The sequence below is a fragment of the Mustela erminea genome, chromosome 12 (assembly GCF_009829155.1).
Source record: "Mustela erminea isolate mMusErm1 chromosome 12, mMusErm1.Pri, whole genome shotgun sequence".
NCBI classification, from domain to species: Eukaryota; Metazoa; Chordata; class Mammalia; order Carnivora; family Mustelidae; genus Mustela; species Mustela erminea.
Window position 1 is genome coordinate 4,898,724 of NC_045625.1, and position 20,680 is coordinate 4,919,403.

General features: G+C 54.4%; 1 protein-coding gene and 1 long non-coding RNA gene across 5 annotated transcripts in view; one reads left to right on the plus strand and one right to left on the minus strand.

Annotated features, from left to right (window-relative positions):
- LOC116570696 lies at positions 1-5,816 on the plus strand. The gene is made up of 2 exons (XR_004277528.1): positions 1-1,183; positions 2,627-5,816. It is a non-coding gene; the product is annotated as an uncharacterized LOC116570696 (long non-coding RNA).
- A 402-nt stretch (positions 5,817-6,218) lies between these two features.
- The window catches only part of NUP214 (nucleoporin 214), a 101,879-nt gene continuing 87,417 nt past the window's right edge, over positions 6,219-20,680 (minus strand). For all 4 annotated transcript variants that reach the window (XM_032308157.1, XM_032308155.1, XM_032308154.1 and 1 more), the window contains 5 exons: positions 15,275-15,427; positions 11,013-11,184; positions 8,720-8,859; positions 7,874-7,898; positions 6,219-7,359 (listed from right to left, as the gene is read on the minus strand). In XM_032308157.1, coding sequence (XP_032164048.1) covers positions 7,326-7,359; positions 7,874-7,898; positions 8,720-8,859; positions 11,013-11,184; positions 15,275-15,427 — 524 coding nt within the window. In that variant the 3' untranslated portion in view covers positions 6,219-7,325. The remainder of the gene's footprint in view (positions 7,360-7,873; positions 7,899-8,719; positions 8,860-11,012; positions 11,185-15,274; positions 15,428-20,680) is intronic.

A 20,680-nucleotide genomic window follows, 5' to 3' on the forward strand; every position in this document is an offset into this window, starting at 1 on the left:
CACTGTGTGCGGTGAAAGAGAAACGGGTCAAGGATGGGGAACTTCACACTCTGCTGTCACTCCCATAAACGATGATGATGAAAGCACTACCAGCTTTATACACAATGTCTCATTTAACCCTCAGCAAATCTGGATGAATTATCACTCACCCTCTGTACAGAGGATGGAACTCTGAGCAACAACAGCTCAGAGAGGTGAAGCGACTTGTCTGAAGTCACACAGCTGGGGTGGGATTCCAGTGCACACAGTAGCCATGATCTTAACCAATAAACCCTACTTGCTGGAATGACTCACTTCTGTCTCGACTCCCTTCTGTGTTCAAGGAATGGAATCAAACGGGATAATCTCCAGCTAGGCTAGAAATGCTAGGCTCCTATGGTCCCCTCGTGGGCCAGCTTTGCTGCGTAATAGGGGCACAGAAGGAGCCGCCTCCTCCCGGAACACACATCTGACAGCCAGCCACACCCTCGGTGAGAGATGGGCCTGCACGGCAAGTACATGGCTGGGACAGCCAGACCCAGCGCGCAAAAGGAGAAAGCATGACGTGCCTGCTATGGTGACGGTGTCCTGGCAGGGGACCGGCACGCAGGCGGTAGGAGACGTCAGTATAGGTTTCTGGATGGTGACCACTGGTCCCACCATCTGTGGTGCTGACAACTGCCTGGTAGTCCGAGCACCACTCGGCTTGGAAGGCTCTGAGATGACGTTTATTCCTGTTTCCAGAATGGCTCCAAATGAGAAAAGGCGACCCACAGACCAGAGTCAGGGGTCAGCCAGGCCAGATGCCTGAGGCCCTCACGTGGGGAGAAGGCTCCAGAGCCAAATTTAGCTCTGAACGATTGTTGCTACTTGATAAACAGTCTGGGCTCCCTTAGGCCTTGGGCAAGAGGGGTTCAGGCCGCGCTGTCCCATCGCCCGTATGTAGAACCTTGAAAATCATTATAGCAGTTTCATTTCCCTACTGGGGCACATCTCGTTCCCTAAAACAGAAAACGAAAGTGATTTAAAAGCAAACATCTCAAGACTGGCGAATTCGAAATGCTTCTGAAAATTCTGGCTGGTGACAAGCCGTCCCATCAGCTCATGCAGCCCCTCTGTCAGCGCAGCCGGGGACTCCAGATCGGCCCGCCAGCCCCCCCTGCTCCTCCCGCACCCCCAGGGCTGGCCGGGAAGCTCTGGGTTGGTAAGATTAGCAAGGGCAGGGCCGGAGAGGGGTTTGGGTGCGGTGGGAGCCGCGCGGCTCCCTGTCCTCCCTGCAGGGACAGAAACCTGCGGCCTGAACGATGGGGGGGTCCAGGGGCTCCTTTCCCTGGAGCCAGCCCTGCACCCTCCTGGGCCAGGAAGGGGCTGAGAGGAGAAACAAGGCCACAGGGTCTTTCTGTCGTAGGCCCTGCCTTTCCTTTGGGAGGGACATGAGTGCTGCTGGTCAGCTCTGGGAGTGATGAAAACTCACGGGTGCATTCCCCGGGGCAGGGCGGGCTGGGGCTCCTCTTCGAGACATCTGGTGGCTTTGGCAGGTACTGCCCTTTGCCCTGTGCCACCTGCCCCTTGAGGTGGGTAGGATCTGCCCCATCTGAGTCTGAGCCCAATGACACATGGTTGCCCCTGGTAAGAGTCAGAGAGCCTCACACGTGGGTGTCCCTGTGTCGGGTCTGTGTTTGTCGTCCCCGGAGTGCCACAGACAGCTGCTCCTGCTCCAGCCCCCAGCTAGAGCCCTCCTGGGGTGAGGACCGGCAGGTGCTCTGGTTGGCTCAGGCAGAGAGCACTGGAACCAGCCCCAGGCCATGATCTCCTTCTGCCCTTGCTGTGCAGTCCTGGGGTGGTAGGCTTTTGACCGGCCCCCGACCCGTGTCGTCGCCTGCTAGGGTCTGGCCACAGAGCGAGTCCCAGCCTCTGTCTGGGGAAGCCAGTGCCTGACTCGTGCTGTCTGGGCGCTGACGAGCAGAAAGACGAGGCGGACGTGGCCCCTGCCCTCGGGGAAGTGACTTTAGGAGGCAGGGGGGCAGAGGACGGGCTCGATAAACAAATTGGCGGCCGAGGACACACATAGTAGTAACTGTGACCCGTGCCTTGCCACAGCACAGTCGGCCACGAGAAGACGAGTGCCGCGGCTGTACCCGAGCAGGGCGGCCACGGGGGGACAGTGGGATGATTTCACCTGAGCCCTGTGGGCGAGGGCGCATGGCGGGACGACACGCTGCTGCGGAGACCAAGTGTGGAAGCTCCCGAGGCGGGAAAGTTGGCAGGCCGTCTCAGGAACAGAGAGTGTGCAGAGGGGCCCTGGGAGTTAGGAGGGCAGAGAGGAGAGACGACGGGGTGGGCGAGGTAGGAGGAACCAGACAAGGTCGGAGGGACCAGAGGTGGGACCTGCCGCCGAGGGTAAGGACTCCGGATGGAAGGCTGGGCCAAACTGGTTCGGTGGACACTGTCCCCGGGAAAGGCAGGCAGTAACACCTCTCCTGTGTTCTCCCAGCCCAAGGCCAGCTGGGCCAGCAAGGGGAGATCGGGCAGGGGCCGTGCTGGGGGCGGGGGGGACACCGTGATGGGACGGGGCCTGGCTCGCTGCCAGGTGCTGCTGTGGGCTCCTGCCTGCGTCCCCCTCCGACACCGGACTCTCTCACTGCAGCTGGTGATCTAGGGTCGAAAACAATGCGGAGAATCTCCGGCCACGGCTGTGGAATGGACAGGATTCTATTTATAAGCAGAGAGGGGCTGAACAATGGAGCAACTGCCGCCTTGGTGGGTCTGTAGCCTGACCTCCTGTGAGACTCTGGAAAGCCTCAAAGCCAGACCCCGGAAGAGATGGCACAGGAAGGAGGCGATTAGACCGCTCAAGGTCATGAAGCAGCTGCTTCCTCTATGGTCCGACCACCTTCATCAGAGAACAGCTAGTAAGCCCCCATCTGCCGCTGGTGCACACCAACATGAGCTGAACAGATACAGCCTCTGCCCCGCCTCCCTCCCGGGGATGCTGTTTAGATGGTGACCACGTACCAGGCTGGAGGCAGCAGAACGGGGGCAGGGAACCACACGATGGGCAGAATGTCTATCATGGTTCACGTCCAAGGCTTGCACGGGGCAGGCTGGACAGGTGCAGGCCAGTGTCCCTGGCACAAGCAGGCTGGTATTTCTTCTGAAATGATGACTCTGTTGGGGGAGAAAATTTGTGAGAGACAACGGTGGATGGCCCAGGGCTAGCAGAGGGCGGGGGCCTGTGCTGCCAGGCTGGGCAGGGGGCCCTGCCCAGGTTCCCTCTGACTCTATCAACACCTGGTTTAAGACTCAGCAAATGGCTTACTTGCTGGGCTTCATGCTGTCCTCTGGAAGACGTGGGTCACAGTAGCTAGCTTGTAGATTAAACGTGAAACTGTCTGTGAAGTGCTTAGGACAGATAGTACCTGGCACACTGTAATTCTCCAGGGAATTATCGCTACTATTATAACTGCATACGAGAGAGGAATGTGTGTTAGAAACACAAGCCACAGGAAGTAAGTTACGCTCCTGTCCAGTGACACCAGCAGTGAAGCAGCTGCCAGCACGAGCCCCGGGGAATCCGGGTGCAGCAGAGAAGTTCCATGGTCAGAAAGACTGGGCAATGGCCGACTACTTCATCTTCCTGGTTTACAAAGCAGATTTGCATATTAAAGGCTCAAAAGAGGCCTTCAATATGAAAATGTTACATTTTGCTCTGTTCATTCTTCTCTGCAACTTAGCGGACCACAGAGCCCTTTGTTTTGGCTGAACACGAACCTCTCCCAGGAATCATTTCAAACACAGAGATTTGGGGTCCAAAACAGTCCCCGGTGTAACGGCTTGTTTCCCACACACGAGCGAGGCAAGAGGAGACCCACCAGGGAGAACGAGGGGAGGTGGGAGAGAGGGAGTCCTCTGCCCCTGCTTTCCACGCGGCGGGCAGCACGGAAAAGGAACAGGAGCGTAGGAATCCGCAGGCGCTCAGAGGTGTTCTCGAGACGGTGAGTGGGGCCCTTGGGATGACAAGGCCGGAGGGAAGGCAGAGACTGAGATCCAAGCTCGGGAGGGTGTGGGGGCACAGGTCCTCCCCCCCTACCACCCTGTCACAGCCGGCTCCGCGGAGGCATCGGGGAGGACCCGCGCCAGGAGGCAGGGTGAGGGCAAGGCAGGTACTCCCACCCTCCCTGCCGGACAGAGGCGGTGTTCGGGAGCTGACAGCCCACCTGCGCTGCAATATAGATCTGTATCTATGGATACACACAGAGCAGATGGCCCAACGAGCAGCCGAAATGGAAAATGCGTGTCTCTTGTTGACAATTCGGAGAGACCCCTTACCTTGGATTAATGGAAAAAAAACCAAAAACAAAACAAAACACGTCCTTGGGAGTGAGATTCTCTTTCAGATGCTCCCCTGGAGGGGAAAATATTTCTGGTTATTGCACTTAAAAGGTTTCTCAGAATGTGGCCCACAGACCCCCTGTGAAGGGCCCAAGTCCGCTCTCTGATCAGAACCCCAAATGAAAGTCAAGCACAGCTGTGTTAGCTTCGTGAGGTGGGGGGCGAGCCGTCACCCCGTGGGGCCCTGTGTTGGGATGACAAGGGGCTCGACTGCCATGTGGAAGGTACGCCCCACTCCAAACCCGGAGAGCTGAATTGGGAATCCGAACTCTCTACCCTGGAGGTGGGGCAGGGTCCTGTGGCCTTCCCATCTCCATCGCCACCAAGAGAAAGGCCCTCAAGGACTCCAGGAGGCGATGGACCTTGCCTACTTCTGGTGACAGAGCCCATGAGGGTTAGATCAGGTCAGCCTAGAGGTCCATACTCTTCCTGCAGCGCTGAAGACCTGATCTAGAAACTTCTCTGGAGGTTGCCAGAGTGGAGAGCAAAGCTGAGGGCAAGCACCAGGTGCTCATGCCAACAGACAGGAGGACACCGAGGGGACCTCCGCCTCAGGTCTCGGGGGCTTCCCAGCCACATCAACATGCAAGGGACTTGCACGCACACCTATTTTGTCGTCCGGGTTCTTCTGTCCCTGAGAAACCCGTTTTCTGGCCTCTTATCGTGTTGCCATCTGAAGCACCAATTACGAACACAGGACATCTGTGTGTGGAAAAGCCAAACAAAACACAACCTCACTCATTAAACTGTCTTCCCCTTTTCCTTCCTGCCTCTCCCGCGCCACACCAGCAGAAAGAGAAACCAGGCCAGTGAGCTGCCCACCTACTGGCGCAGCTGAGCGCGCGGGCCTCCTCCCGGGCCCCTCGTGGGGACCCGGGCCCACGTGCCAGCCCCGCTTCAGGAAGGGCTCATGCCTGGGAGCTCGGCTTTCAGGGGATGCTAGGAGACGACCCCGGCCACCTACCAGTGTAACGGAGCCCCGGAAAGGGAGGCAGAGGGGCTGGGGCACCGGCAATGCATTTCCGGGGGCTGCTGCCTGCCAGCGAGCGGCAGGGGCGTGGTCAGGTCCGGCACAGCTGACAACGGAGATGTCACATGCCACCTCTACACTGGCTTAACGCAGAGAATTCGGGGTCAAGGGTTTAGGCCGAACCAGCTTCTATTTATAATAAAGAGCATCGAGGAGGGGGCAAACGGGACAGCAGGGGACTGGCTCGGTCTGGGTGCCCGTCGGCACGACGCTACGCTGAGGCAGAAGTCTGTGCTCAGCGACTCGCCCCCGTGAGCGCGGGGCCTCCACTGGGAGCTCTTCCCAGGCAGCTGAGTGCTGCTGGCTCTAGATGGCCCCTGTGTGGGAGCTAAAGAGAGCGCAGGAGGGGGGAACAAGCCCCATGTCTGGCTGTGTGGGTGTCGTGGGGACTGTCCCCTGCCCCACAGCTGAGGAAGCCTCGTGAGAGAGCAGGGGGAGACAGGCTCTTTCATTCCACAAGGACCCACATGGGTACGTGTTAAGCAGCTCAAGTCGAAGCTCTCCGAGAGGCAGATGCCCTGACAGAAGGCACAGACGGACCCCACTCCTTTCTCCTGCTGCACCAGGGACCTAAATCTGGTTTGGGGCCCAACAGTGATGCCGGCTGGCAATCCTCTTCTGAGGGGCCGAAGAACCAGGAAGCTCATCGCCCTGGGATGTCCAGGCCCCATTTCAGGACCAAGTCCCGGTCTGCAGGACGGGGGCGTGGGGACCTGCACATCACACCGAGGGTCCAGGCCAGTCTCGCAGAGGGGGACCAGCAGAGTGGGCTGTGGCGCAGGGGGAAGCCAACGAAGCAGTGAGACCACACTGGCTATCACGGGACAGATTCAATCACATGGAAAACTTTTATTAAAGCATTTTAAAATAGAACTTTCCAATATGTAAAACTCTGAACAGCCCTTCCTGACCCTCCCCTGCCATGACCTGAGCCAAATGCACCGTCGCATCCTGGCCCGACCGCGCCGAGAGGCCGTTCTTGCTTGTTGGCAACTGCTTAGGGCACCGCAGCCCTAAGCAGTGAAATCGCCCAGACCTGAAGGGTCCCGCGCTCCCCACTCCCCGCTGCGGACCGGACTGAAGCTGGGCTCCGCCCGCCACGCTGGCAAGCACAGGCTGTGGCGTCTGTGGCGTCGGCCGCAGAGATGTCGCTGTCACTGGAGATAAAGGCGCGCTTCTGCACCACGCCTCTCCAGAGTCAGAGAAATCAGCGGCGGGACATGCGGCCCCCAGAGCTAGACCAAGACGACGAGCTGATGGGGCTCATCCAGGGGGCGGCGGCCCCATCATCGGGGCCCACGGGGCTCTTTTCCAGGCTTGGCTCACGGCCCCCTGCATCTTCCCTTTAGGTGCCACGAGCTCTTCTGAGACAGCTGATGCCCACATGTGGGGCTTCCCGGCCCTCTACTCAGTCGCCCAGGCTGGGGCCTGGAGGGTCCGGAGAGCCAAGAGCAGCAAGGACACGGAAAGGAGATTCCAAGTTACAGCCTCAGAAGTCTTGGGAGAAGCTCCTGTGCGCCCTCTCCTTGCATCCGTCTCCGATGCTGCGGACATCCGGTGCCACCCTTGAAGACATACACTGCCGGCGGGCGGAAGGCCAGGAAGGTTTCTCAGAGCCCCAGGCACGAGGAAACCTCTCTCCCAGGCGGTGACCTGACATAAGCCCCATGCGTTCAGCATGGGAACAGACCAGAGTTTAATAGTGGGGGACGGCGCGGGGTGGGGGGGGGCACGACAACCAACACGAAATAGGAAAGAAAACAAACAAGCGATCAGGCGTCACTAGAGTTTTGGTTTCTGCTGTTTCTTTCTGGGTATGTTTCAGGGCGAATGTTCACGGGCAAGGGCTGCTCCGGTGCAGCTCAGCGAGAGCGGCTGAGAATGCAGCTGGTCACAGGGACGGAAAGGAAACACCGACACCCACTCAGCTTCTCCAGCCACCGAAGCCCTGGACAGACCTGCAAGGAAGCGCCGGGAGAGGCAGGTCAGCGGCTGCTCTGAGGAAGGGCTCCGGGGCTCATGCAGCTGCCTGGGCCAAGTTCGGGACTCTGAGTTTTGAGCGTTACACAGTTCCACACGGCACGGAACGAGGATCAAAATGCTAGACTTGGTGACGGGCCTGGAGACCCGTGGGCAGCACAAAGCTTCTGAGACACTACCAGGGATCTAAGGAACAGCATCTCTCAGGCCCCACCCTCCAGCCTTTGCTCATCCGAAGGCACAGTCCTCTCTCTTACGTGTGACCTTGGAGGAGACCAGGCAGGGCACCTCCTGCTATATTCCTGCTCAGATCAGCAGGTCCATGAAACCCTAAACCTGCTGCTGAACCCCCATGCTTCCAGGACAAGCTCAGAAAAGGGGAAAAACAAATCAAATGTACAAAGAGAGCACAAGTTAGTAGTGTAACGTTTTCACATACCACATACTCCTCCCTCCTGATTTAATGGCTGAAAACTGGAGGTGGATACTTACGAGTTAGATGATCCAAAGCTGAATCCTGAAAAAATGGGAAGGGGGGAGTGAAATGAGCACACACACACTGAGAGGCTGGGGGGGAGGGGTCCTGGCCGCACCACGTCCCTCCCTTCGCTCCCCGTGGAGAGCCCCGCCGCCCCCCACCTAAAGGCCAGGGGGGGACAGGGAAGGTGAGGGTTGGCATCTCGGGGTTCTCCCGCCCCGACGCCCATGGCGGGCAGCAGTCCCTGGCACAGTGCCTCCTGCTCAGCTGGCCCGGGGCCACACGGACCCTCGTTGTCACGGAATCGTATTTTTCTTTTCCCATCTACTTGCTGCTTCTTGGAGAAGCAAGATACTTGGATTCTAGGCCCTGCTCTGTGGGCCACTCTCTGGCTCTTAGGGCAAATGAGCCCCATGGGGTATCTTCATCTGCAAAACGACGGTGCCTGACTTGTGCGCCTCATCAACGTATTGCAGAAATAAAAGCAAACATGCGCATTCTACTATCGGAAGAAGTGAGTGTGCATCAGATCCAAGACATCTCATCTCTACATCTTACTGCTGGCATTTGCCGCCTTGGATTTTAAAACCAAGGTCTAGTAAGATGATGATTATCTTGGGTTCTTGTCTTGAGAGAAAAATCAAGGCAATCCTGCCTGTCTTTGGTAAGGAACGGCATAACGTTACACGTCTAATTAAAGCCTAAAAGAGCATTTTGTCTTTCACCCACTTTCAGCCTTCAAATTACTAAACTGAATCCCCAGGTAAAAATCACTCATTTCTTTGGGGTCAGGGGTGGGGGAAGGCATTTACTAAGAAGGCAGGAGGCCTTCTGCGCGGGAACCATGTCTGGCCACCTACCTGCTCCACCAGATCCAAAGCCGGAGAATCCCCCGCTCTGGGCCCCGAAACCAGAAGTCTGCTGGGACAGTGATCCGAAAGTCGGAGCGTTCTGACTTGCGAGGGTCCCGAAGGATGTGGTGTTGCTGCTGCTCCCAAACCTGGGTCCCAGGGAGAAAGCAGTCGGTGGTTAGCCTGGCCACACAGACTCCTGCTGCCCCAAGGCCTTGGCCCAACCTGGTGGGGCTCAGGCTGCAAGCCACGCATGAGTCAAGGGGCCATGCCTGGCCTCTGGCCTCTCAGAGAGAACAGGCTGGAGCCCAGAGTGAATCTCAGCTTTGGGAGGGAGGACAGGAATGTGACAGGACAGCCAACCGGTCCAGGGTGTTGCTCCTCTCCACCGTCTGGAAATTCCAGCTCATCTGGAAATCGAGCAGCACTACATTTTTTGTTCCATCTCCAATAATTCTTGGATTTCATTCCATCATTTTCGCATTTCTCATCTATCGACAACCTCCTTCCCCCAGTTAGTTGTCCTGAGCTCCTCTCCAGATCTTGATTCTACTGACTTTTCATGACAAGTGAGGGGTCTTCGGGAGGCAGACCCTTGGAGCGGTCCTGACTGGTCCTGCTCTATTCCTGCCCCTGCTCCGGGCCTCTCACGAGCAGTGGGCGCTCCTCTGGGGCTGCCAGATATCCGCCAGATATCAGGGAACCGGGGAAAGGTGACGGGCTCTTCTGGAGGTCTCACACCCGAGTCCGTCCCTGTCAGCCCTCTTTGGCCAAATGGAACTAACCAGCCAGTCAAGACTTATGTGGGTGAGCTAACCTCCACAACCAAGGCAGAATATGACACTTTCCTACTAGAAAAGAAAATAGCAGGTTTCAAATAAATAAATAAAACCTCAAGATTCCCAGTCAACCCCAAACCCTCCCAGCCTGCGGCACCTGTGCTGGGCGGTCACTGGAGACATCAGTGTCTGTCAGAATCTGCCAAGAACACTGGCTAAAGTTGGTTCCAACTCTCCTTTAGAAGCTTTCCTTAGGGGCGCCTGGGTGGCTCAGTGGGTTAAAGCCTCTGCCTTCGGCTCAGGCCATGATCTCGAGGTCCCAGGATCGAGCCCCGCATCGGGCTCTCTGCTCAGCGGGGAGTCTGCTTCCCCCTCCCCCGCTGCCTGCTTCTCTGCCTACTTGTGACCTCTATCAAATAAACAAATCTTTAAAAAGAATAAACGCTTTCCTTAACTTTAATTCTTGGGGTTTCCTGGGAGAAATTTAAAAGAACCATTAGTTTCTACATGAACTCCAGGAAACAATTCATCAACTCGCTCACTTTCTGGAAACTTGCCAACACTTCTACACCGGCATCTTTCATGGGGTGGGGGGGAAGGGTATGGGTAAAAACACAGCTTAGTTTACTTTCAAGATAACGATGCTATCACCTCGCCAAGATTCACCCCAAGTGCCTTGACCATCTCCTCAAACAAAGCCCCCACTCCCCTCCCCATGTCTCTAGCTTTACGCATCCTGCCTCCTATGCCCAGGGCCACCAAACGGTGACTTCAGACACTACGATGTCCTCTGAACGAGGCACTTTGTAGTCATCACCACAGACATTTTATCGGGACTTTGTGGTGCGGTGAAGGCTATTTATTTTCTCCTTGGGGTTTTGGCAACCGGACTGAATTTCTGGGGCCCTTAAAAGACAATCCCTAATATGGCATTTTCAAGGGAGGATGTGCACGAGGCGCTAAGAGCAGCTTTAAAAGCCGAGGAGTCACTGAGACTCAGAACTGTGCCGGGGGTGGAGGCTGGCCCCTTGCACTGTGAACTGAATACCCACTCTGGGGGTTCTTGAGTGGAGCCAGGGACACAAGGAGTGGTTTGCACAAGGACAATGGGTCGATGACACAACAGTCCCAAAAGGCAAAGAATGTGGCAAAAACTACTCATCTTGAATCCCCTGACAGAAGCCCCACAAAAGAGGCAGGCCCGGCTCTAAAGTAGCCAGGACTGTTTTCCTCCCTTAGATCGTCTTTGAGCTCCAGAGAACAGGGTTCCGCCAACCGGCACTCCACGTCTGCGGGTGACGTAACAGCTCACGTCTACCTGCACGCCGACAGAGGCTGGCTTGGGAGAAGTGAGCCTTCCCCAGGGAGGAAGACACATCATGGACTGACTTGTTTGCGGATTTCGAGGGACGGGGGCTCAGCTCAGTTACAGTCGGGAAAATGCAAGAACTGTCTTTCCAAACCATGGGTACTGGGCCCCGTGCTTTGGGCCATCCCCAGGTCCCCCCACCGGGGGCGCTTACCCGAATCCTCCCGCGCTGGCAGCCGCAGTACCCTCTCCGAACACTTTGCCTCCCGTCGAGCCCAGAGGGCTTGTAAAGGCTGGGGCTGAACCGAATGCTGGCACCCCTCCAAACCCAGGGGATCCCCCAAAAGTAGGAGGGCTGCCAAACACTGGAGCAGCACCGAAGCCACCTGAGCAAAACAGAGGCAAACAAACAGAAACGGGGAAAAAGAAAGGAGACAGGAAGAGAAGACAGCGGTGAGAAGCCAAATCAAAAGAGGAAGGAAAAAGGGGAAAATAGGTTAGAAATTCAAATTCAAAAAACTGTGACAGGGGCGACAGACTTTCTAAATACCGAGCCACCCCCTTCGCTTCTAGCAGGGGTAGAGTCCACCGGGGAGCTCCTCGGAGCCTTCAGAACCCAGCAGACCCTGTGTTTGTCTGTGAGACCCTCAATCCTTCCCATGGGCCTAAGCCGGACAAGTCGGCTCCCAGGCTCGTGGACTAAGATCACTACCAAGCAGCAGCCTGGTGCATTTCGGACCCCTTCCCCGCCCCACTGCGCCATTCTGAGGCTCCTCACTGAAAGAGCCTTCTTGAAAACTCCGATCCCTGCCCAGCTGTCAAAGACGACAGATGTTGTTACTATCACGACACACGCAAGGCTTCCAGCTTCGTGAAAACCCACATCATAAAGCCAGAGGCTCCTAGTCTCCTCTCGGGGGAGAACCTATGAACTGGGTTACAGGGAGATGGAGAGGCGCACGGCCCTGGTGCTCAGCCCGGGGCTTTTTATTTATTTAAAGCTTATGGCTCTCACATCTCTCTCCACAGTCTCTCTGCACAGAATTTCTTTAAAAAAATGCTTTTTCTCTGCAGTCAGGAGCTACTCCTCAATAAAAAAAGCACATCGAATTTCCTCTCTGGAGGAAGGCGGCTGGATAAACATGATAAAACCATCAATCAACCCTGAGGAGAGGCCACCAGAGGCCCCACGCCCCTTGCTGCTCCCGTGAACAGGGGCGGGGCGGGGGCGTTGGGCCAGGGGCAGGCACCTGCGTAGCCCATCGTACCGCAGGTCAGGTGCGCCGAGGTGGCCTCCTCAGACTGGCAGAGATGCCCACTGGGCGGGAGGACTGGCTGGTCTTGGGGTTCCCAAACCTCAAGATACTGCGTACATCATTTGAGGCTATGAGCTGAGACCCTCTGTGAGTATCCGCTGAATGGAATGAACTTGTATAAGAAGTTTGCTCTAGAAAGGAGTATTTCTTAAAATGAGTACTGGCCTAAAGAGCTATGTGCTAAAGGGGGTGACAGTGGCCTTGGTGCAAGGAAAGAGGCGCCAGGGACACTAGCCTCGCCCCTTGCGGAAAGCGAATCCTGCTGTCAGAGGCACGATCAGGCCTTCTTACGTCAGCATAATCACACCACAAGCTTCTGCTACCTGAATCAGGAAAGATCAGACTCTGGGTGGGAAAAGCTGTTAGCTGAATTCTTTCGTTATTGATTATTTTGTGACTCAATCACGTGCTTACTTATTATCACTAGTGAAGATACTTTCTGCTAAGGCTCATGTTTGCGTTAACATTCTAGATTTTCAAACCTTGAGTGAAATTCCAAGCCATGATAATGGAGACTGTTGGGTTACAAATAAAAGAGACTGGAAAAAAAAAAAGTGCTAAAAAAACCCTTGCAGTTGAATTATTTACGACTGCTCACAGATCTAGTTACGCTTTCCTCCTAGACACACGCAGCCGGATCTGGTGCCTTGCACGCAATATTACTCTGACTTCTTAGCGGAGGGTGAGTGAAAAATGAGAAGTCGCAATGACAGAGAAAGTAAACTGGACAGGGGAGAGGAGGTTAAACACCCACACACACACGTGTGCCACCCCTCCCCCCACATACACCCATGCCACACCCACACCACACACACCCCCCCACATACATCACACACACACACACACACACACACACACACACTGCCCCCAAACAAACCTGGATCAGAACTAAGTGAAAGAGGAGGAAATGGGCACTCTGGTTTTATTTTTTCGAGGAAGGCAACTCACTCCTGATGCTAGGAAGGGTGTGATTTTATTAGATACTACATTTTCATGGTTTTCTTCTCCATAAGAGCAATTTGCTACTGATCAATGACAATACAAGACCGACTTCCTGAGGGCCCTCTGTGTGCCGGGGATGTGCCAGCTGCTGCATAACACTTGGCCTTCATGGTCCCAGATGAAACCTGCTTGACCTCACAGAAGGGAAGAGGCTCAGACAATGTTATTTGCCTAAGTTCAGCCAGCCGATCGTGGGAGCACCGGCTGAGTGACTCAGAGCGCGCCTACACCTAACCGCATGGGTCTGCCTGCCTCCCTCCACAACTGGTGTGAGCCCGGTGGGCTGGGCACGGCCATCTGGGCCCACCTCTATCCCCCTAAGTGATCTCCAGCACTACTATTTCCTAAGGCAACTTTATTTATTTATTTATTTATTTACTGAGGGAGGATGGACACTTCTGGAACTTTCCAAAGGCCCATCAAAACGGTCCACCTACAATCTGTATTAAAGCAAGATGCCAATCGTGATGTCTTAGGCATCTGCACTGCGTGGGCAGGAAGGATAACTCCTTTATTTAAAGCAGCCTTTCTTTATGCTCAGGACTCGGCGGCACCTCCTTCCACAGCAGAGCCCCCTGAAAACTGCCACGAGTCCTGCAGTGAGAGCCCAAGCACCCAAAGCACAGGGGCCACGGGCTGCCTCCAGCCTCACTGTCACCCTTGCAGCCACCGGCTCAATCATCCCCTGCAGCTTTCTCCGTCTGCAGTCTGAGGGGTTCCATGGGGCAAAGAGTCAAACAGGAAAAATAGTCTGAAAGGTATGAGGAAATATTTTTCTCTAAGACTAAAAAAATGAAAGTGTAAGTTTCTCAAAGTCAATGGGGACCTGATTCCAGGATAAGGAGCAACACGTAAGAAAAACACATGAATCAAAAAAACCATTATCTGGTCCCTCAAAATAAATAAATAAATAAATAAAGCCTCAATGATTGATGAATTAAAATTTCTTGGTCAAATGTCTGCTTTGCTGACTAGCACCCAGAGCTCTGCAGCCTTTTCATTTTTGAATCATTTACTGCGAGGAAGGCTGGGGGCAAAAGAAAGCCGCAACGCTCTTGTCTAGTGCACGTGAAATTCTAGGAAAACTCAAAGACTAACCCACCCAAGCCACAGATCTGAGTAATGGAGCATACTCATGGAGACCGGAGCAATTCAGGTTCTAGAAGGTGGGACTCCAGGCACGGAAGGTGAGGCGGTCCTAAGTTAAAGCCACCCACACGTCTGGTCCTTGGGTTGGAGGGGGTCCTTCCTCTGGAACTCACAGAATTTCAGAGGCTCTCGGACACATGAGGGACAATCATCTTGACCGCCTGCCCCTGGGGAATCTGCTTTAAAGAACTTCCTTCTCTGCAAACATCGTCCCCCACTCTGCCACTCATCTTTTTTTGGGGGAAAAATCTTTTCACACAATTTTCCACACAACAGGGACAGGAATGCAGACCCTCTGGAGATCTGAGACAGAAAGAGGACAGAGAGGCAGTTGATAGAAATGAAGTATGTTTTTGTATCTAAACGTGTATTGTTCCTCGAATTTTGAAGTCCTAAACCACGCATATGATCACAGAAAGCCACACAGTTCACAAATGCATTTACGAGCGACGCCGGGCTAAGCAGAGCGGGTGGCGCTCTCCGCCCCTCACCCCACCCGCATGCTCTTCCCTGGAGAAGTCACGGCCCTGTGTACCTACAGTACGTGGATGCTGTATGGGGACATGTATATGTAATATATTAACATATGTTATGCTCAAAAGAAAAAAAAAAGTGACTCAAGAAAGAGGACAAACAAAAGAGACATAAAAACCAAGCAGACCACTTGTTTTGCTCATGACCGTGAGCAGGCCCCAAGCTCGTCTATGACTCGGGTATTTTCTTGTTTATATTTTAGTTATCACTGTCTTGTATGTTCCCTTACTTTAGATGCTCTGCACTTGCTAAATATCTACATTCTTGTTTTTAACATGTCTGGGAGACCTAGAACAGTGCTGGGGACACAGTAGATGCTCAGTGAATATAAAAATGAACCAGGGAGGAAAACTCACTTCATCTGCACTCCAATCCTACTCCCTTGAGAGCCACCCTAGAGACATTCCCTTCCAGATACCTACACATACGTAATACACATCTAAAAAAACCCCACAGCTAATAAGTATCAGAGTACCTGTTTTATTTGGAGCGGAAAACCCGAAGCCTTGGGACGCCACACTTCCTCCTCCAGAGCTGAAAGTGCCGGCAGGCTTCTGCTCTCCAAACGATGAGCCGGCAAAGCCACCAAATGTCTTGGCTCCACTGTTTCCAAATAGATTAGAGGTATCTAAAGAAAGGGGGAACATGTTGAGGGAGATCAGAGTCAGAAAAAATGTCCTTATCTACTTAGAACAGAAAAGAAGCTGCAGCTAGGTGTTTGAGGAGAAACAAGTGACAAGTCTGGGATTCAAGGGAGCCGGGCCACGGCGAGCACCTTCTGTGATTTGCTGCATGTTGATGACAAGTTCCTAATCTCTGGGAACTCGGGCTCCAGGTTCTACGGACACACCGTGCACGGGAGCTGCGACAGGGCCCAGGGGAGAGGCTCCTTTGCAGGCGCACATCTGGGCTCCCACACGGCTCCAGTCTAACTACCAGCTTCCCCGCGAGGCAGTTTTCTTCTGGAGAAGAGGGCTCGCGCTCACTCATCTCCTCCCAGGAAAACCAGCTTCACGTTTTGTCGAGCTACAGAAAATAAAGTCGGAGCAAAATTGAAGCAAGCTTAATGGCTTCCAGCTTCTGCTTTTACAATCAGGTTGGACAGCGTGCGCTGTCGCCCGATCTGCTCAGGGAATGGCGGCGAAACAAGGGAAACCATGATGTTCCTAATTCTGATCTGAGGGGAGCTCGAGAGGCCCTGAAGAACGAAGAGGCAAGGCTTCCAGTCTCATTTCCTTTTCCGATGCGGCTCAGGGAAGCCCTCAACCTTTCAGATGCTTATCTAGGTGGGTCACTCGCTCTACACACCAAAGCCATGCCAAGAATGAAAGGAATAAAGGAAACCAATTCTTAAAAACCGAGATGGGTAAGAAGTGTTTTGTCAGTTAAGAGACGCAAATCTGACTGTTACTGCCTAAGCAGCCACAACTGGAAGCACTTGGGAACGCAATCCGCACACCATCAGGAATTTCTCCTTCACCCTTTCTTGGGTGGGTGTTTTATTAAAGTAAGTTTGAGCCCTAAGAAGGCAGGGAGATGCTGTCCTGAAACGGGCTCTAGGCCCAAAGGCACAGGCAGAAGCAGCCGCTGAACTGGTGCTCCGCGTGGGCAAGGGAGAGCACGAGCCGCCGTCACCACGGGAGAAGCGCGAACATTGCGCTGGCCGGCCTTCCCCCAAGCCGATGAGGGGCTCACCGTGAAGGTGATGGGAGAGAAGTGGAGGGGAGTAAAGTCACTCCCAAAGTCCAGCTGTTTCAAGAGGTGGCCTGCCACTGACCTGTCAATCCCAAGGTCCCCCATCTCGCTCTGCTGCCGACCCCACCCCTGCGTGAGACACAACCGTTAACCCTTGTAGTGGTCATGCTCTTGATCGACAATCCAGGAAGTGACTAGCCTTATCTCAGGGACATGATCACCCCAAGTTTCTAGGCACCGGTGCACAGAGCCCTGGGCCACCACAGGGTCAGACAGCAGCGGGGAGTCCTGAAGTGAGATGACAGTCACTCTCTTGGCCATGGTTTTTTAATTGAAATATATTTGACATATAACACTGTGTAAATTCAAGGTGTACATGTTAATTTGATAGATTTATATATTATGATTATATATATATATATATGTGTATATATATACATAAAATATAATATAATTGCCTTAAAAAAAAAAGTCTGCAGTCTGAGAGCCAGGCTAGGAGCGGGCCAGGCACTGACAGCAGGAGAGGCTCACAAGTTCCTTTTCATCACCCCCTTCCGCAGTACCACAGGATCACCCATCTCCCTTTTGTAGAGGGGTTCGTGGGGGCGAGGTGCTCTTAAGCAGCCCGAGCTCTCTGGCAGCGGGCTAGCTAGCTTGGAGGCCGCGTTTTATCCTCTCGGCGGCAGGACCCTCACTCGGCGCTGGAGATGCAAATCGGGCTCCTCCGCCGTTCCTCTGCTCGGCACCTCAGGAACAGGCGACTGCAACTTTCTGACCTCCTTAATGCCACTGCGGCAAGAACCGCCAACAGCAAATCTGTTCAAGCACGAGACCTGGGGCTAGCCGTCCCCTTGGAGAAATCCGAGATACAGAGGTGAAACGATTTTCCCGGGACCATGCTGGGAGACTGAAAGGCCTGAAGTCAGAGAACAGAAGTTTCTGGGCATCTTCACCCTCCGTCTTCTCGAGGCTGCTTTGTCTGCAGATGCTCCCGGTGTTATAATGGAGGACACGGGTGTCGTGTGGCAGCCCTGGTTCAGGACACCTAGCAGCCGGCGGCAAGGACTTCACCTTCCCAGGTCCCAGTTTCCTCTGAGATAAAACGGGGACAGCGAGGGGCGTCCGCACCGCTGCTGAGGCTCAGATGAGCTGCCGTGTGCGGAGCCGAGCCAGGCCGATGGCAGAGCCTCGGGAAACAGAACTTCCCCTCTGTTTCTTTAACTCTTCCTTCTGCCACATCCCTCTTGTTTGATATAAGACGACACAGAACAGATGAGTGGCAAAAAACGTAATCCTTTTCATTTTGCAAAGACTGTGAGAAGTAAACCAGTCAAGTTGTAACAGTTTTCATTCACAGTCTCGAGAGGAGCTCTGCATGTTGAAACGTTTTAGGATTTATTTAAGCTGCTCTGAAGCAAAGTGGCATGAAGCAAGGTCCGCTTCTCTCTGTTCCCGCAGTCCGCAACCTGCTTCTCAGTTCCTTCCCAGCGGCTCCAAAATAACACAGTTCCTGGCTCTTAAAATACGGCAAGTCAGGGGGTTATCTTGGCTGTTGGAAAAGGAGGCGTCGCAGGAGCCTCTTCACACGTGGGCAGAGCAGCTGTCCTCAAAGAGTTGGCTGGTGACTTCTACTCTCGGGGGTGGCGAGTCCAGGGACAAGTGGCTTTGGCTCTGGGCTTCCCCCTGCCGGCTCGACAGTGGTCCTCTTGGGTCTTCCATTGGGCAAAAAACATTTGCCTAACTTAACATCAGGGTCCAACCCTGCTTCAATTAAGTTATCCCTGATATAAATGTGATACAAACACTAACACGGAGACCCGGTCCCACGTCATTCTGCAGGCCTAGTCACTGATTCGAGTTCAACACGCCCCGAGAAGGGGGTTCCTCCACAAGCTCAGACCCAGGACACTTTCCAAGACGTTCTCTGGAAGAACAGTTTTAACGGCAGCCTTGCTGGCCCAAGAGGTTCTCCTCAAATTGCTTTCGTATCCTCACACAAGTTATGCCTTTCGGGCCTCCGAACAGAGAACGTGCTGAGGATGGCTCTCACCAGTGTCCTTAGGACGAGACACAGGGAGGCAGCAAGCGCTCGTGGGTAAGAGTGCGCGGTGCTGCTGAATTTTAAGCGACCCCTGAATTTTGAGAGTGGATCTCAGATAGTTTCTGGGGGCAGAGAGAGCAGAAACCTTCACGAGCTGCGGGCTTCTGGATAAAGAACAGGCCGGCTCCCAGCAGCAGTGCTCCCGGCTTGGCTTCCGCCATCATGGCAGGGGACTAATGACTTCTCAGGGCGGAAGAGGGCAGTGGCAGGACCAGGCGGCCACCAGGGAAACTGCCGAGTGCCCAGCCTGTGCTCAGAGTCGGGCTGCACGGGAGTGTGTTCAGTGCCCCCGAGAACAGGCCAGAGGGCCGCCAGACAAGACGCGCCCAGGAGGAGCTGTGCTCCGCTGCAAGGCTAGGACGATTTCAGGAGGCACAGGGGTGGGTCAGGGTTCTGGAAACATACTCAGACTAAACCCCAGCGGCTCCACACCCCCTCCTGATCCTATCTCCTGATCGGTAAAACGGGGATACGACATTGAGAAGTCCTGCTGTAAGAGGCAGTCAGCCCAACTACACGGCATGTGGCACACAGGAGGTGTCCGTAAGGATCCGTTCCCTTCCACCTGATGTCATGTGAAGGCAGGGAATACAAGGGCTGCGGGATTCCAGAGAGGGAGAGACCACCGGGACCCCCGGGGCCCTCAGGCCCAGCTGCACACAGGTGTAGACTTGCAGTCACCCTTACAGGAAGGCTGGGTTCGGCAGGGGGAGTGGAGGGAGCAGGGGAGCTCCAGCACCGGAGCGGGCAGAGAGGGGCAGCGCGCGTACGGAGGACGGCTGGCAGACAGGCCGACGCCGAGGGAACGTGGTGGGGGCACAGGAGAGTGTGCGGGGCAGCTCACAGAGGGCCCGGGCGTCGAAGCCAAGGAGCTGGCTTCGTGTCAGTGGGAAGCTGCCAGGCGTTCTGCGTAAGGAGAGTGGCAAATGCAAAAGAGAGTTAAAAACACTCAGCTTGGCGTGAATGTCCACATGCCGGGGGAGGATAAGCAGGGAGGGGAGTCGAGACTACTGTGCTAACCCAGATGACGGTGAGGACGTGCCCGCAAGGACAGAGAGAAGTGGCAGAGAAGGAACCGTCTGAAAGGCAGAAAGAGAACCAGGAGAATCGGTCTATACAGCTCAGGAAAGACGTGCTCGAAGTGTCAAATACTGCAGAGTCACCCAAAGAGAAGGAGGTTGCCTCCAGTGGTTCGCAGAAAGCATCCTCAGTTCTGGTGAGGACAATGGCTGTCCCCAGATGCCTTCTAGCTCCTTCTCCTCCCCTGTTCTTGCTCTTCCGCACCTGGTCCTCTGGGCTACAAAGGCTCCTGTCCTTTTCACTATCGAATCACCTTTCAGTTTTCAAAACAAAATAATGGTTAAGTCTTTTCAATACCTGAAACTTCTCTTACCATAAAAGTAAACTGCTGGCTTATAAAAACCAATGTTTAGGAAAATGAAGACCAGCAGGTGTCTGGTATCAAGAATCTGGTATACTCCTATAAAAATATCTGGTTTAATTTTAAACCAGAATTAAAGAATTAGAGAAAAGGTGTACCAGTGAACAATGGACTAGGGGCGGAAGAGGGCAGTACTGCCTCGCCGTGTGGTCCAGTTCCCGTGGGGTACACACTGACACGGTGGCAGGTGGCAGAGCTCAGGCTGCCCAGCACAGGGTCACCGGATGGAGAATTGGACAAAGGGGTGCACAGCTGGCTCCCACGAGCCAGGGCAAGCCATCGCCAGCCCCCCACCGAGAGAAGGCCATCCTCTGACAGGTCCGAAGAGATGAACCACGCAGAAGGAATGGGGATTTTACGAGGATACGATACACCTAAGATTCAACAAAGCTGCTTAGTAACACAGTCTCGCAGACTGTAACCTAAGGGAGAAACCCAGGTTTCTGGTACCATGTCACTGAGTGCTGCTTCTGTGCCAGATGCGGTTTTGTAGCTACACGTGATCTAGCAGAGTCCTAGATCTGCCACTTTCTGGCCTTGTGACTTAAAGTCACCTCACCACTCGGGACTCGTTTCGTCACGGGAAAATGGAGAGTGCCGCACGAGGATCCTGCTGTCCAAGTGTCCAGGGCTCCACGCTGAGG